At 36.3% G+C, this 14,507-nt stretch overlaps 1 protein-coding gene across 2 annotated transcripts; it reads right to left on the minus strand.

The window, feature by feature from the left end:
• Window positions 1-871: 871 nt before the first annotated feature.
• Window positions 872-14,296, minus strand: LOC149082586 (uncharacterized). Of its 2 annotated transcripts, XR_016193180.1 has the most exons (3): window positions 14,192-14,296; window positions 10,302-10,621; window positions 872-1,150 (listed from the first exon to the last, which is right to left on the minus strand). XR_016193180.1 is itself a non-coding variant. In XM_089235838.1 (2 exons), the coding sequence occupies exons 1-2, from the start codon at window positions 6,750-6,752 to the stop codon at window positions 1,147-1,149; spliced, it is 432 nt and encodes a 143-aa protein (XP_089091964.1). In that variant the 5' UTR covers window positions 6,753-7,017; the 3' UTR covers window positions 872-1,146. The 2 variants fall into 2 exon arrangements, 1 of the variants encoding a protein (XP_089091964.1); XM_089235838.1 differs by lacking the exons at window positions 10,302-10,621; window positions 14,192-14,296 and adding an exon at window positions 6,325-7,017.
• Window positions 14,297-14,507: the final 211 nt, after the last annotated feature.

Raw genomic sequence — 14,507 nt, forward strand, 5'->3', positions numbered from 1 at the left:
CATTCAAATGGCCCAATTATTGTAAAATACGGGAAGTTGTCAATTGTCTTTAAAAATGTTGCCATAAGTCAGCAAAATCCTCAATTGTAGTTAAAAGTGCTGAAAAATTGCGGGGGGGGGGGGGCATTTTATAAAATAGTTGGCCAAAATTACCGGAATGTCCTGTAAAATACAGATCATATGGTCACCATGTATACGCAAGTTTCTGGTTGCAGACTGGGATGGTTGTGCAGTGCACCCCTGATTTTGCCCGAGTGTTGCAGTGGTGAGATGCTCGTCTTTCATTATGAAGGTTGCTATCAAGGTCCATGGGTTCGAATCCAGGCAAACAACATCAGAAACAAGTTCTTTACCTACTGAGCCTAGGGCAACCACCGACAGATGGCGTCTTTATTTCCCACCCAGCTCCATCGGTTGGAAATTGCCGTATTGCGATATATAACCAGAGTTGTTGTACGTTAAAGCAGCTAGTAGCACCCTTAGTTTAAAGCATCAGAAGTGGTTCTGAATTTTGTTTACTCTTTTTTTAAAATATGTCAGAAATTGTTCGCGGATATCCTTGATCCTAAACACTACTACTACAACTTAACCGAACACGCGCCTCGTACACATTCCTCTTCAGAATTTCTAACGAATCGTCACATGCCGGAATGTGTGTTCTGAGTGTATGATTGGCCCAACGTATTTATGTTGTCAAGTTGCACTTGTTTCGTGTTTATGCTGCCATCTGGCTTCCATTTTCCGAAGTAAAGATGGAAAATGCTTGAATTTTCATGTTTTGTCAGTATCGTGTTATCCTATATACTGCAAAGATAGATTTAAAAAAAAAACAAATGAATCCAGATTGCAACAACTAAACACAAAGCCCAAATAATGCTCAAAAAGTAATAACTTTTAATATCTCAAAAATACAAGGATTAATAGGTTATTAATTATCTTCCTATTATGTTTCTGCGGTTGGCAGTTTACTATTGCATAAGAAATTCCTTCGAATCTGGTAACAAAGGCAATCAATACACATCTATTAGAATCCGGAAACCCATCACCTCTGAAAGTGTATATTTTCAAATAATTATCAGGTCATTGTGTTTCAACCAGCGTTGGAACTTATCAGGAACTTTACGAATCATTTTTAGAATCGTCATGTTACCTTTAAGAAGAAATAGAATTAGTCATATTACGAGAGGGAATGTTTTACACAAATCACTCAATATATAAACACATATAAGACAAAAATATACGATATTTATGCATGTTGTGCTATTCTCTCTTAAAACTAATATCTAATGTTTCAAAATTTTGTTCTATATTATTTTTCTTGTAGCAAATGTCCTAGGTCCTTTTACCTAACCTCCCTTTTTGTTCTCTCTCTTGCATATTTTCTCAAGTTTTCATCTTACATTCAGAAAATGGAGTTTAGGGAAACCCCCCACAACATCTCTCACGTACATTTTTATTTCAATCTTAACTATTTATGAACATGATATAGTCCGACTCGAGTCACGGGAGTGTGGGCATTGTGATCGGGCTCAGGACCCAGGTTCAACCTCCACTTACGGCATAGTGATGGTCGGCTGAAGTTAGTTTTTTCTATGGTTTTTTTAAACTTCAGGGAGCGAATGGGAGCCGATCTCTTTTTTAAAAAAAACGTCGCCACAGAGAGCAATCAAGCCTAAAACTTTTTTAAGCGCATAATATAACAGGCAAGATAACCTGCCTTGTGGTGCTAAAAGTGGTTCCCGGACAATTATTACGGGCAATGGTCTAAGACATTTTCTTCCTGACGTTTCTGTGGCAATAATCTTCTGAGATTAAACGCACGAAGGTTTCTGCGACAAGCGATATATTTGCGCAAGAAGAAAGGGGACCATCTGAAGTCTTTCTCGCTTGTCGCAGAAACCTACGTGCGTTCAAATTGCTAGCCACTGATGTGGGCGAAACGTCAGGAAGAAAATGCCTTAGACCAAGGATGTACAAATCCCAGGCTCCAATGGGCCACGACGATTAAAAAACGGATATTTTGCGTTTATAATTTTCTTCGTGCAGCTACTAAATTGCAGGCTGAGAGAAGCACAAAATGTTTGGAATTTATAGCAGCATATATGCCAACACGGAAGTGTTTCAGTATGCCACGAAAAAGTAAAAAGAAGCATTATTTTGAACCTTTTTCCTCTAGACGAAAAAAAATTTTGGCACCTAAAAACTTTTTCTGGCTCCTAGATTTTTTAGCGATTTGTCCAGCCCTGTCGTAGACCATGACCTAATAGCCTGGAAACCGCTTGTAACTCATTCAACGCCGGCGCGTGAAAGCCTCATACAATACTTCAACCTGCCTTGTTCTTTGTTACCGAATTCCAAAGAAAGATGACATGCCTTCTTAAACACACAACAGACATTCTTCACAAATACACTTCATAATATGCACGCAATGTATGCGCTCCACATTCCGACGTTCCGTTCGCGAATTCAGTACAAGTCCCTCAGAGGAATGTTTGTAACGTAAATGTATAGTTATTAACAGTAGAGCACTTTAGTTGTACTTTTTTTATGAGGATATCATGCATCAAAGTAGCACATCCACTTGCTGCTGTTGAAACTTTTCCTTTGTCTTCGAGCCATGCATTTTTTCTTTTTTTTTATACGTATGCATGGCGTCCTGTAAGTGCTAATGCGGCCTTTATCACATCAACCGTCTGTCGTAGAGGTGTGATTTCAATTTAAAAAATGCTCAAAAGCCCGTAAAAAATTACCCTGTATCAGTTTCAAGAGTGAAAATACAGTGTGTCTCACAAAATAAAAAAATCTAAATTTATACGTTCCCTTTGTCCTCTAATTTCCCAATAGAAAATTGTAGCCCTGTATGTCCCGAGGCCAACAGTTTCACTTTATAAGAGAGAAGTAAACATCATCCGACATGAAGAAGCCCTGACCGTTATACAGTTGGAAACGGAAAATGTCTAATATATATTCTGATATTGCTCAATGTTAGTAAAATCTGTGAAGGAAAACGAAAAGAGTTGGGAAATTGATGTTCATGTTCCTCGCTGTGTCAACGGTTGAAAGTGCTTGTATTGCACCGTCTTTTCATTGGTTTTTATTTTTTCCTTTCTCATCAGAGTTCTGTGAATTTTTCCCCCCGTTTATTTATTTTCCGCCGGTCCACAAATTATTTCCTTTATTTACGATATTCTTTGCCAGTCCGTAAAATATTTCTGACATTTAATTTTTTTTGGCTGGTTCGCAAATTATTTCTCCCATTTAATTATTTTTTCTGCTGGTCTTAAATCTATTTCTCGCATTCATTTATGTTTTGCTGGTTCTCAAACTAATGTAAAACCTTTCCAAGTGTGACACCTACTGCTCCATTGAAATCTGCCGAAGTCAGAGTGTTGTCCTAGAGACAAAATATACTGCAATATAAGACACATTATTGTGCACATTCTGTGTTATAGAATTACGGTTAGTTTCATTCAAAATCGTCCAATGTAGTGAGGTGTCCACGGTACAGACGTGTCCAAACTGTCAAGGTTTTACTGTATCGCTCCTATTTATTGATTTTTTTGTCAGTCAGCGAGATTGCTCAACTACTTTCGGAGGTCTGTAGTTTTAAAAAGGTTGTAGAACGCTGCACAAAAAACTCAGTAAGTACGTTTTTCTGAACTTAAGTTACTTTTTAGGGAACTTGTAAATGAAAAAAAGAAGAAAATAATAACTTCTTTAGTCTAAAAATTGTTTATCCAAAAGCTTTAAAAAAAATTAAGAATCAAAAACCTCAAATGAATTTAAAACATTAAAAAACCCCGTCTTTTTCCTGTTTATTAATTCTCTGAATTCGTTCAATTCTCTGAATTGTCATTTAATGACACATTCTAGGGCAGTGTTTTCCAACGTAAAACTTCTCGCCGAAGCCTTGATAGTTATAAGCCTGTTTCGCAGAACATTTGGTGAGAATGAGAATGAATTTTTTTTTTGACCTGAATGATGGATGGGGGAATAGCAACAGAAAAGAACAATGCCAATATGTAGCCACCCTACATTGGGGCAGACATTATACGGTTAAGACTGGATGAACAGAAAAGAAATTTTTTCTTTGCTTGTCTAACGCTGTAGTAAATTTACAATTTTTCAATGCGAAACTAAAATAAAATTTTGAATATTTATCCAAAATAATGTGTCTTTACTGCAGTCTCAACAGCATCATAGCTCCAGAGCAAAATGCAAGAGGGCTTGGCAACACCTCTTAATTTACATATTTATTGTCATACGTAAATGCGTATGACATATGTATACATATATATACATATATAAGATATTATATATAACTATGCAAGGTGGAGACGATGCCAAAGGATTGCAAGGTAAACGAATTTTCATATTTCATGTTCTCGACGTTTTTAAGCAAAAAGAAAAGTACCGTGATTTCCCGTGTATAGCCCTGTACACTGTTATATTACTTCGTTATTAAGATCATGTTTCATATTCCTAAAACACTGGTTTCCAACTGGTGTTCCGTGGAACCCTGGGTTTCAAAAACAGCTTTCTTGGAGTTTCCGCATGATTAAATGCCACGGAACCATTAAAAATTCTGGAATCCGGAGAGCTTTCACAGATGGAAACTTCCTGGTTATTACTGATACTCGCATATATATATATATGTATACATATACATATATATATGTATGTATATATATAATATGGTCATATCTTACCGTAGAAGCCCCTATGCAAATGAGGTCAACCGTACCGTGCCCGGGTGGCACTCGTGTTAAGAGAAATGAAATTTTATCAATTTTTTTTACTATTACCATTAAAAATACTATTTAACCGTTGGTTTATTTCAAATTTTTTTGCACATGTTTTTATTTTATGTATGCGAGTATTAAGTTTCACATACGTCAGACTCTTTGTGTTTTGTAAATTTTCAAAAAAGCAATTAAAAACTGCTTGCGCGCACAATGAAATTTAATTTAAAATTGCAAAAATACTACGGATTAGTTATTAAATCATATAAATTGTTGAAATTCGAAAGCTACAGCAGCCACGATAGGAGATGAAATAACGGATGTGTTTGCTGTTTTGATATAATTGCGGTGTTGTGATGAATTTTTGAGTAAATCGCTGTTCAATCGGACTTTCTACGAAAAACAATGTTCGTTTAAAAGTAATCTACGCCCTCTTAAGGGAACTGTGGTGCATGCAATTTTTCTAAAAAACACATTTTCGAATTTTTCAATTTTCAAATACAGTAAAATTTTCTGTATCTAATTGTGTTCGAGTTTTTGTTCTACTTGCACTGGAAGTGTTTTTAACATATTTCAGTATAAACTGCTGCCCGAATGCTAATGTTTTCCATTAAAATGCTCTTTTCTTAAAACTTCGTTTTTTTGTCGGATAAGGAACATTTTTTTCAAACACCAATTGTTCAAATGTCTTCAAAATTTGTATGTTTTTCAATACTAAGGCGTTACATGTTTCAACAAGAGTATTTCTCATTAAAATTATTTAGAAAAATTTTATGGTACAAAATATGGGTAAATTTGGGGGATTTTTGGAAAAGTTGTATGTTGGTGAAGTTAAAATTCGAGCAACAAATAACCAACAATTAAAATCCTATATGCTGAAGTTAAATTATATAAAACTATCTTAGTATTCGGGAAGAAAAAATTGAGTGCCCCTAAAGTGAATAGAAAATTTTTAATGTTCCTTAGAGAAGGAGATTGTTCCCATAGGAGAGCATGGGAAGCCAGGATCATGCGCCAACCCCCCTAAGATTGCATTGAATGTCCTGTAAAATATACGTATATCCTGCAGCTCACAAAAATCCTCACTTCTAAAAAACTCATGTTTAAAAAAACCATTTTTACAACTTAAACAATTTCCTGATGAAACGGAAAATGAAATTCATGAACTTCTGGTTGGAAAATCGGATGTGAAAAAATGTAATGTTACTGTTTCCAAGTTATTTAGTCGTCCAAGTTGCCTTGATTATTTTTCAAACGTGTGACACTATCTCGTGGAAATTGAAAACAAGGAACAGGTTTGCGAGTATCAGTAATAACCAGGAAGTTTCCATCTTTGAAAGCTCTCCGGATTCCAGAATTTTTAATGGTTCCGTGGCATTTAATCATGCGGAAACTCCAAGAAAGCTGTTTTTGAAACCCAGGGTTCCACGGAACACCAGTTGGAAACCAGTGTTTTAGGAATATGAAACATGATCTTAATAACGAAGTAATATAACAGTGTACAGGGCTATACACGGGAAATCACGGTACTTTTCTTTTTGCTTAAAAACGTCGAGAACATGAAATATGAAAATTCGTTTACCTTGCAATCCTTTGGCATCGTCTCCACCTTGCGTGGAATTTATATCCCGAACGACATCGACGTCTTTTTATTTTGCCTCTTGAATTCTGATTTTCCGAGTTCCCTTGACCAAACATGTTGCTGAAGGAGTAGCCTACTCCTCCACGTCCACTTCCACTTGAAGGTGAACGTTTTCCACTTGAAGGTGAACGTTTTCCCCTATGGGTGTCATCTCCAGTGTTGTGATCTGATCTCCAGTCTCCAGCACTTGCACTAGAAGAAAGCGTTTTCCCTTGTTTCGGGGAAGCGACGATTCCATCCGATAACGAATTCCCCTGACTGCATGAAACAGGATGTGCTGAAAACGACAACGAAATCATAGTCATTAGTATGATTGAGAATACTAAGGTTGTGAAGCAGTTCATGCTTGATCCGTTCACCAATTCCATCTCACCACACACGGTACATCTTTCTTGCGACTAAAGCTGTATGTACACTACATAGAAATTCTGTAAAAACCTTGTTTTTTTAAATCCCGATGTTCACCTCTTGTACAGGTGGAAAAAAAGTAACTTGTAGGAAAAAGAAGTTCTCTCCGGAGCAAAAATAGGTTATAAGAATGATAGAACTGTTTTATAGAAACGCATACTTTAGAAAGAGAAAAAAAACTTGTGAATCTAAAACACGAAATGAAATACCATTGGAGAGACAGGCGAAAGGAAAGAGGATACCGTCTTTCCTGTCTCATATTCTCCGAATTTGCTTTGAAATGACATCCTTGCATTCTAGTGATATCAAATATATATATATATATATACGAGTATATAAAATTGATTTTCTGTCGGTCTGTCTGTCAGTGTGTATGTTCTCTTTACAAATCTACAATTTTGGATTTATCGTCGTCGAATTTTGCATATATACAAAACGGTATCCAACCTGAACGATAGACTACTTCAAAAGTTGTCAGAGCTAGGTAAATGCTCGAAATGGGCAAAAAAAAAAAAAAAACTGACGGGCAACAATGGCTCTTCAACTTCAAAAATGTACACTATTATCATTATTATAAAAGGAGAAATATTAAAAAATATATATAGGTACATTTTCAGAGCCGTTTCAAATGCATCCTGGGCCCTCAGGCAAAGTGCATTTTCTAAATAAAGCCCCCTGCCTGACGAAGCATGTTTACATTTGAAAATTTTAACCAGATCTCATTTTAACTATGTCTCTCTCTGCACTTGAGGCGCCCAGGTTGGCCTACGCATTGAGACAGTACTGTGCATTCATACATTCAATGTAGAATTCGTTACGGCCACAGAACTGTGGGAATGGGATTACAAATTCATTTCAAATGTTGTGGAATGACGAATAATATTTACCTGGAAATAATTACGCGGCTGTTTAATCCTGGCATACATTATAAAGACACTGAAATGAGGGAATGTGCGAGCCCCCTGATGAGCTGACATAACATTGAAGTAAGTAAAATTTTTACGTATAGTAAATACCCATTACTTGGAGGAATTGATAGTCATTGATGTTGTTGTCACAGCCAGGGACATGACGATAAACTGCGTCTATCTTGGAGGGGTATGAATTCTTCCCTCATATCCCTTTCAGATCCTGGTGCCGCAAATGTGTGGGTTGCTTTTTTTTCCTCACTTTAGAACTTTTTCTTTTCAATTCAGGGAGTTAAGCACTGACTTAAAGGATTGTGTAAGTTTTTAGTTACAAATATGGTGAATATGAACTTTAGAGGCTTTCATCAGAGGGCAGCACTTGAAGTTGAACTTTCAGGGGGGAGGGAGGTTAAAATTGTTTCCCTGCTGAAAGTACTTCCTGGAAAAATGTGATTTATTATATAAAATTTAGCAACAAACTTCTCGGAAAAATTGCATGTGAAGATGAATTTACCCTACATCACATCTTAGCTGGAGAAATTTGAACGAAGTGAAATCTTTCATCACAAAAAAATTTAAAGTTAAAAAAAAATAAGACTTTTCTGACATTTATGTTCTTAATGTTCTTAATTTTTTCAATATCAAAAATGCCAAAAACATCTTAAAATTCCAAAAAAAAAAACAACCAAAAAAGACGAATGCTCGGGGTCTAAAAAGGATATACGCCGCACGCATTTGTGTGCATGACCTATACGTTCATTATACGCGCATTCCAGCCAAGAGTGATTTTATGGGGGCAGGAGTGGCATCAGGCAACATGTTTATAGAAACTACAACTTCGGGGGATGACTTCGTTCCTCATCTTTCATCTCTCGGTATCCTCGGCAACCTAGACCGTAGGAAATATGAAGAAATAATTCGAAGTCGCGCTACTGATGTGGCGTTCAACATGCAAAGTCGCCAGTAACTCCCCACGTAGGATATCTCGTCGCTAAAACGCCAATATCCTCGTGTCAGGAGCAGCACCATAGAAATATGTGTTGGATTACCTGCATACGGAGTCTTCCATCAGTCACCAGGTCTCGGTGTCCCAGTGTGAGGACGGCCTTGTTCCTGTCGAGGTTCCTCCATTTCGAGTTTTAAATTCTTCTATGACCGATCGCTATCTTTGCACTGCCTTGACGTTCAACTTTGAAGTAGTAGTGTTCCAGCTTTTTAAAACACCCAATTTCACTTTAAACAGATTTGCACCCCTCACTCCCTTTTATTTGAAATTTATTTTTCAATATCTTCTCAGCACTGCTGAAAACTATGTGTCCTCTTAAAATTTACATTATAGAAAACAATGCAGAGCAACAAACACGATTCACGAGAACACGACGTCTATAACCGGCAATTCCACTCCCCCCCCCCCCACTTCTATTCTGACTACCTGATAACGCATTTGCCGAAGAGTTTCGTGGGCGCTATCTATTGATTCCAGGAGGTTTCACTTATCCAGGGTAACCCCCTTATTGCCCATTCGTGAATAACATAAGATACACGGATCATTCTAAAATTCGACTTTAAAAGTGCTTTTTAAAATGTGCTGTTGTGAATTTAAAAAAATCCTTTAATGTAAGTAGGAAAACCTCTTTGTCATGTTCCCTACTGAATGAAAAATACCGAAATGAGAATGAACGAGGTAGATATGTTATCTTTTGGTAGAAACGACTAACTTTACATTGTGATTTATACCAAAAAACGTTCTCATTTCAATGAATCCCTGTTGTATAGTATCCCTTTGTATCCCTGTTGTCCGACAGAACTCATCCCAAAGATCCCCATTGATAAGTGCATTTCCAAAAAGAAAAAAGAAAAGGAAATGTTGCCTTTTGTGTGGAAATCACGTGTGGAAAATTCATCGTCAACAATTAAACCGCGTGATTCACTGAAAGGAAAATTCACCGCCATGAAAATTCACAGCTGATAATTGACCAGCAAGAAATCCAACGTAGATAAAATTACAACATAGTTGAGTGAGAGGATGAGCAGGTGAGTGATTGATCGAGTGAGTCACGGTTAGTAAGCAATTGAGAAAATGAACGAGGGAGTGAGAGACACAGCAAATGACCGAATGAGTGAGTCATTCGTTCAGTCACTCATTGACTCATACGGTTACTCACTCACTCACTCACACGGTTACTCACTCACTCACACGGTTACTCACTCACTCACACGGTTACTCACTCACTCACACGGTTACTCACTCACTCACTCACTCACTCACTCACACGGTTACTCACTCACTCACACGGTTACTCACTCACTCACTTACTATTTTATTCATTTACCAACTCATTCGGTAGCTCACTCACTCACACTTTCACTCACTTGCTCAATCAGTCGGTCACTCACTCACTGGTAACGAACTGTTGCCGGTAAATTTTCCCAGTGGTAACTTTCCCGTCGGTGAATTTTTGTATTATTGCGCGGCGGTGAATTTTCAGTAAATCTCTTTGAAAATAAGCTACTCAGTGTTTTAGGCTTTAATAAATATAAATTGCGTTAATATTACCCGCTTTAAAAGAGGTTAACTGTATAAAAAAAAAAGTTCATTACCTTGTGTCATTCGGAGAGTTTTCTACATTTATTCGCCTTTTCATGATAAGCAAATCCTTCACAGCACTGGCCAATCTCCGGTTGGTTAGTACAGCCGCCAAGTCGGGGGCAAGGAGCCACCAGGCATTTTAAGGGATAGGATGCACCCCTTTCTGGTGGAGCAACAGGGTCTTTTAATGCAGATCCAATTTCTTTTTGAGTCAAGGTATGTTCCGGTTTGAGAAATACGGGGGTAGAGTATGTCAGCAATAGGGTGCAAACCAATATTATACCAAACAAATGCATTGTGTGAGTAAGTTGTATCGGAAATGTCGTTCGACCTATAAAAATGAAAGAAAATCGAAAAACAAAAACTCTAATAGAGAACGCTGCGTTTACGGGTTCTTATACACACAACTAGTAGAAATACCATTAAAAATACTATTTAACCGTTGGTTTATTTCAAATTTTTTGCACATGTTTTTGATTGTATGTATGCAAGTATTAAGTTTCACATTCGTCAGACTCTTGGTGTTTTGTAAATTTTCAAAAAATGAACTAAAAACTGCTTGCGCGCACAATGAAATACCATGACATCAATGCAATTGAATAAAAATTACTCAAAAGAAAGGAAACTGCTCAGTTCATGAAACGAAATAAAGGTTTGTGATATTTCATTGACTCAATGGCGTTTAAAATTGTTTTTTAATTTAAACTTTAATTTTAAAAAAGATTGATGAAGTGAAAGCTCATCTTTTCCCTTCATGTCATAAACTGAATAGTTTTCTTTATACTTTGAATCAATTTTTATTCAACTGCATTGATGTTATGATACGCGCAAGCTGTTCTAATGAATTCATTTTTTAAATTTATGAAAAAATTAAGTATCGGAGATATGTGAAATTTAATACTAACATACATACGATTAAAAATATGAGTAAAAAATTTGAAATAAATCAATTATTAAATAATATTTTTAATGGTATTTTTCTATTAGAGCATAGTTTTCCACCACGTTGAATGCTATGAGACTCCTCAAAGCAGTTTGGTATTTGATTCGAATTGAATCGTAATACAATAAAACCTCGATATAACGATCCTCTGCGGACCCGGAAAAAATATCGTGGTTAGAGAGATTATCATTACCTCGAGAGGTAGCATTATCACCAGACGCCGACAAATTTATATTGTTATTGGCATCTCTTGTGAATTGACGTCATTAGTGCCTCCACAAAATGCATTCATGTGTGAGAAAACTCTGATTAGTTGATGAATGAAAGTCAGAAGTTGTTTGAACGTGCAAAGCAGTTTACTGTACGATACATTTGAGTACACACAGAAAGTAACCTCACTGCAACTTCATTAACACTTTTAAAAGGTAGATAGTAGAAGGGTAGATAAACGTACACACACACCCGATGCTATTAGACACCCTTGAAAGAACAAAAACTGGTGAGGAATTTAAAAATATATTGAAGGTATTAAAAGTGATTTTGAGCGAAATGCAGTCGACGCTCGTTATAACGACCAATTTCGTTCCACGGAAAACGGCCGTTATATCGGTAGGCCATTATATCGAATGTTTGAAATAATCAGAAAGTTTAGATTCTGTGGAAAATTACGTATTGTGTTGACGGAAAAAAAATCATTTCATTTTGTTATAGCGTTGCAATGGAAATGTATCTGGCTGGAAAAAACAATATGTACTGTGCATAATAAAATATGTCTATTATACTGGCAAATATACTGTTATATGGTCAAAACCTATTTTGCTAAATATCGCAAAATACGCTGCCCGTTTTATCGGACAATCTGTTGTGGAAATAAAGGGGAACTGACTTCACGAAGGGGCACGAGCAGGCGTCCTCCTTTCTCAGTTTCGAATCTGGCAACCCTTTCTTTCAAACCGAACACAGGTCAGACTCTATAGGCTTTTGCCAATTTCAGCCATTGCCCGTGTGAAGGGGCGGGACCGTATCGGAGAAAAGTTTACTATACACAATCATATGTTCATACACAGAATCTCATACACACAAAATATTACAGCACTAAAAAATTCAAAAAAATGAAACAATTAATAAATATACAAAAACACAAAAACAATGAAGAAATGCAAAAACACAAAACAGTGCAAAAAATATAAAGACAATGCACATATATATATATATATATATATATAACAGTGTATACATATACACATATATATGTATATATATATATTAAATATACTTAAAACATTTAGCATATATTGAGCAAACACAAAGGAGAGAAAAATCCAAAATAATAATACAGAAACTTACATATATATATGTATATAGTATGTATACATAGAAATAGAATTTTTCATCGAGAGGGAAGTAAATTTGACAAGGGATGACAGAGCACTGCAACAACTAATTCCTAAATTGAAGCATCATTCACTCAAGAGCCCCTCATTATTCTCAGACACCTCAGCATATGAAGGAACCAGTCGTCTGAATCTGGCAACCCTACGTGGGGGTGGTTTTTCGAAATCTTATGAAGACCTTCTTATGTAGCAATCTTAATGACCTTCCTCTTGTTTTTGAAGGTCAAATTCGCAAAATTTCGCCAAGATCGGAATAAAACTGCATATTTGTATATGGGTTGCACACACAAACGGACACACTCGTCTTTATCTTTATAGATTAACCTTTACAACAGCAATCCCGAGATATCTCGTCAAATTTGATGTGCTTTATTTAGTCACTCCCTTGGGTTCTTGACACGCTTTTCTTTATGCATTGACAGTTATAAGTGGATCAGGAAAATTTTAAAAAACCACTTACAGGGTGAAATATTTGCCAAGAAGAATATTGATTTGATATTTCCTTTTTTTCTGAATACGATGGTAACACTGATGTATTTTGAAAATTTTATAATACTAATATATTCATATTTGCAGTGATATTTTCTTTGTGCATGCCCCATCCAAAAATTTGAACTGAATTTCGTTTCTGTATCAGGAAAAAAAAAGTAAGTCTCCCTTCGTGAGAATAACTTTTTCGAAAATCAGCATTCAAGTATACCAATTCCTTTATTTTTTATGAATTCTTAAACTATTTGCGAATTTCTAGGACACTTTGTTTTTTTTCCCAATTATAATTATGAGATGCCCTTATCTTAATTTATTTTTTTCTCATATCTTACACATTTCACTTCAACTTTATAATCAACTAAAAAATTACTACAAAGCATATGCAGTTGTACCGAACAATCTTGCAATGCGTATGCCAGCTGTTACGTATGGCAGTTGCATTGTCTGTCGCTGTGTTGTTCGAGTGGTCATAGTGACGGACTCGCATCGCGCGGACCCTGGTTCGAACCCCATCGTCACCACAGTGGTGGTCGGCTGAAGTTGGTTTCCTGTGGTTCCTAATTTCGAAGCACAAATGCGGGGCGATCTCTTCGTTAAAAACTCACGCCACAGAAAGCAGCAAACAGGCCTACACAACGACACGATTATTCAATCATTACAATTCACTCATAGTTAGAAAACGGCACTGCACATAACAAGCATTACACAGAAATGAACTTCACGTCAGGTTCATAACATGTGCATCCATATTCTACCATGTACTAATTCGTTAGAAGTTCCGCAGGGCAATGTGGACGACATGCATGTGTGGTTTATTAGTAGCTGTATTGTCTAAATTAAAAATTCAAATTTCTTTGCAAAATTACTATGGAACTCAATAGATACCTTTTAATTTCCAAAAAAAAATCCGTTTAATGCAACAAATTGTATGAAATTTTTTTTTTAACAAAGCGTTGGGAAAACGCTTTTTAGCGACAGCTAAAAAGTTGGTGATCTGTACCCATCCAGATGGAAAATCACATACGTTGATCATTTATGGATGGATATCAAATGATTACTATTTCATTGAACTTACCCTTTCCGTATGACACTTTCGTTATAAGCTTGAAGAACACTGCCATTCGGTTATAAATAGAATTTTTGGTTAACACGCAATATAATGTAAAGCTTACTATTGGCAGATTAGTATCACGTCAATGCGGGAAAAGTGCGAATTCCCATACACGCCTTTGTGCTATTGTTTCTTTAATTATTTTCCCTTGTGCGTCTACAGTAGTGTTTCTTAACATAACCTACAGTAATGTTGCTTAACCTTTTCCTCTCTTCATATTTCACTGCTGCCAAATCTCCCGGATTTTCTGGTTATCTCCCGAATTTCTGCTCCATCTCCC

Source organism: Pholcus phalangioides, unplaced genomic scaffold (assembly GCF_987345545.1).
Source record: "Pholcus phalangioides strain wild (caught in Gottingen) unplaced genomic scaffold, Ppha-v1.0 ptg000009l_1, whole genome shotgun sequence".
NCBI classification, from domain to species: domain Eukaryota; kingdom Metazoa; phylum Arthropoda; class Arachnida; order Araneae; family Pholcidae; genus Pholcus; species Pholcus phalangioides.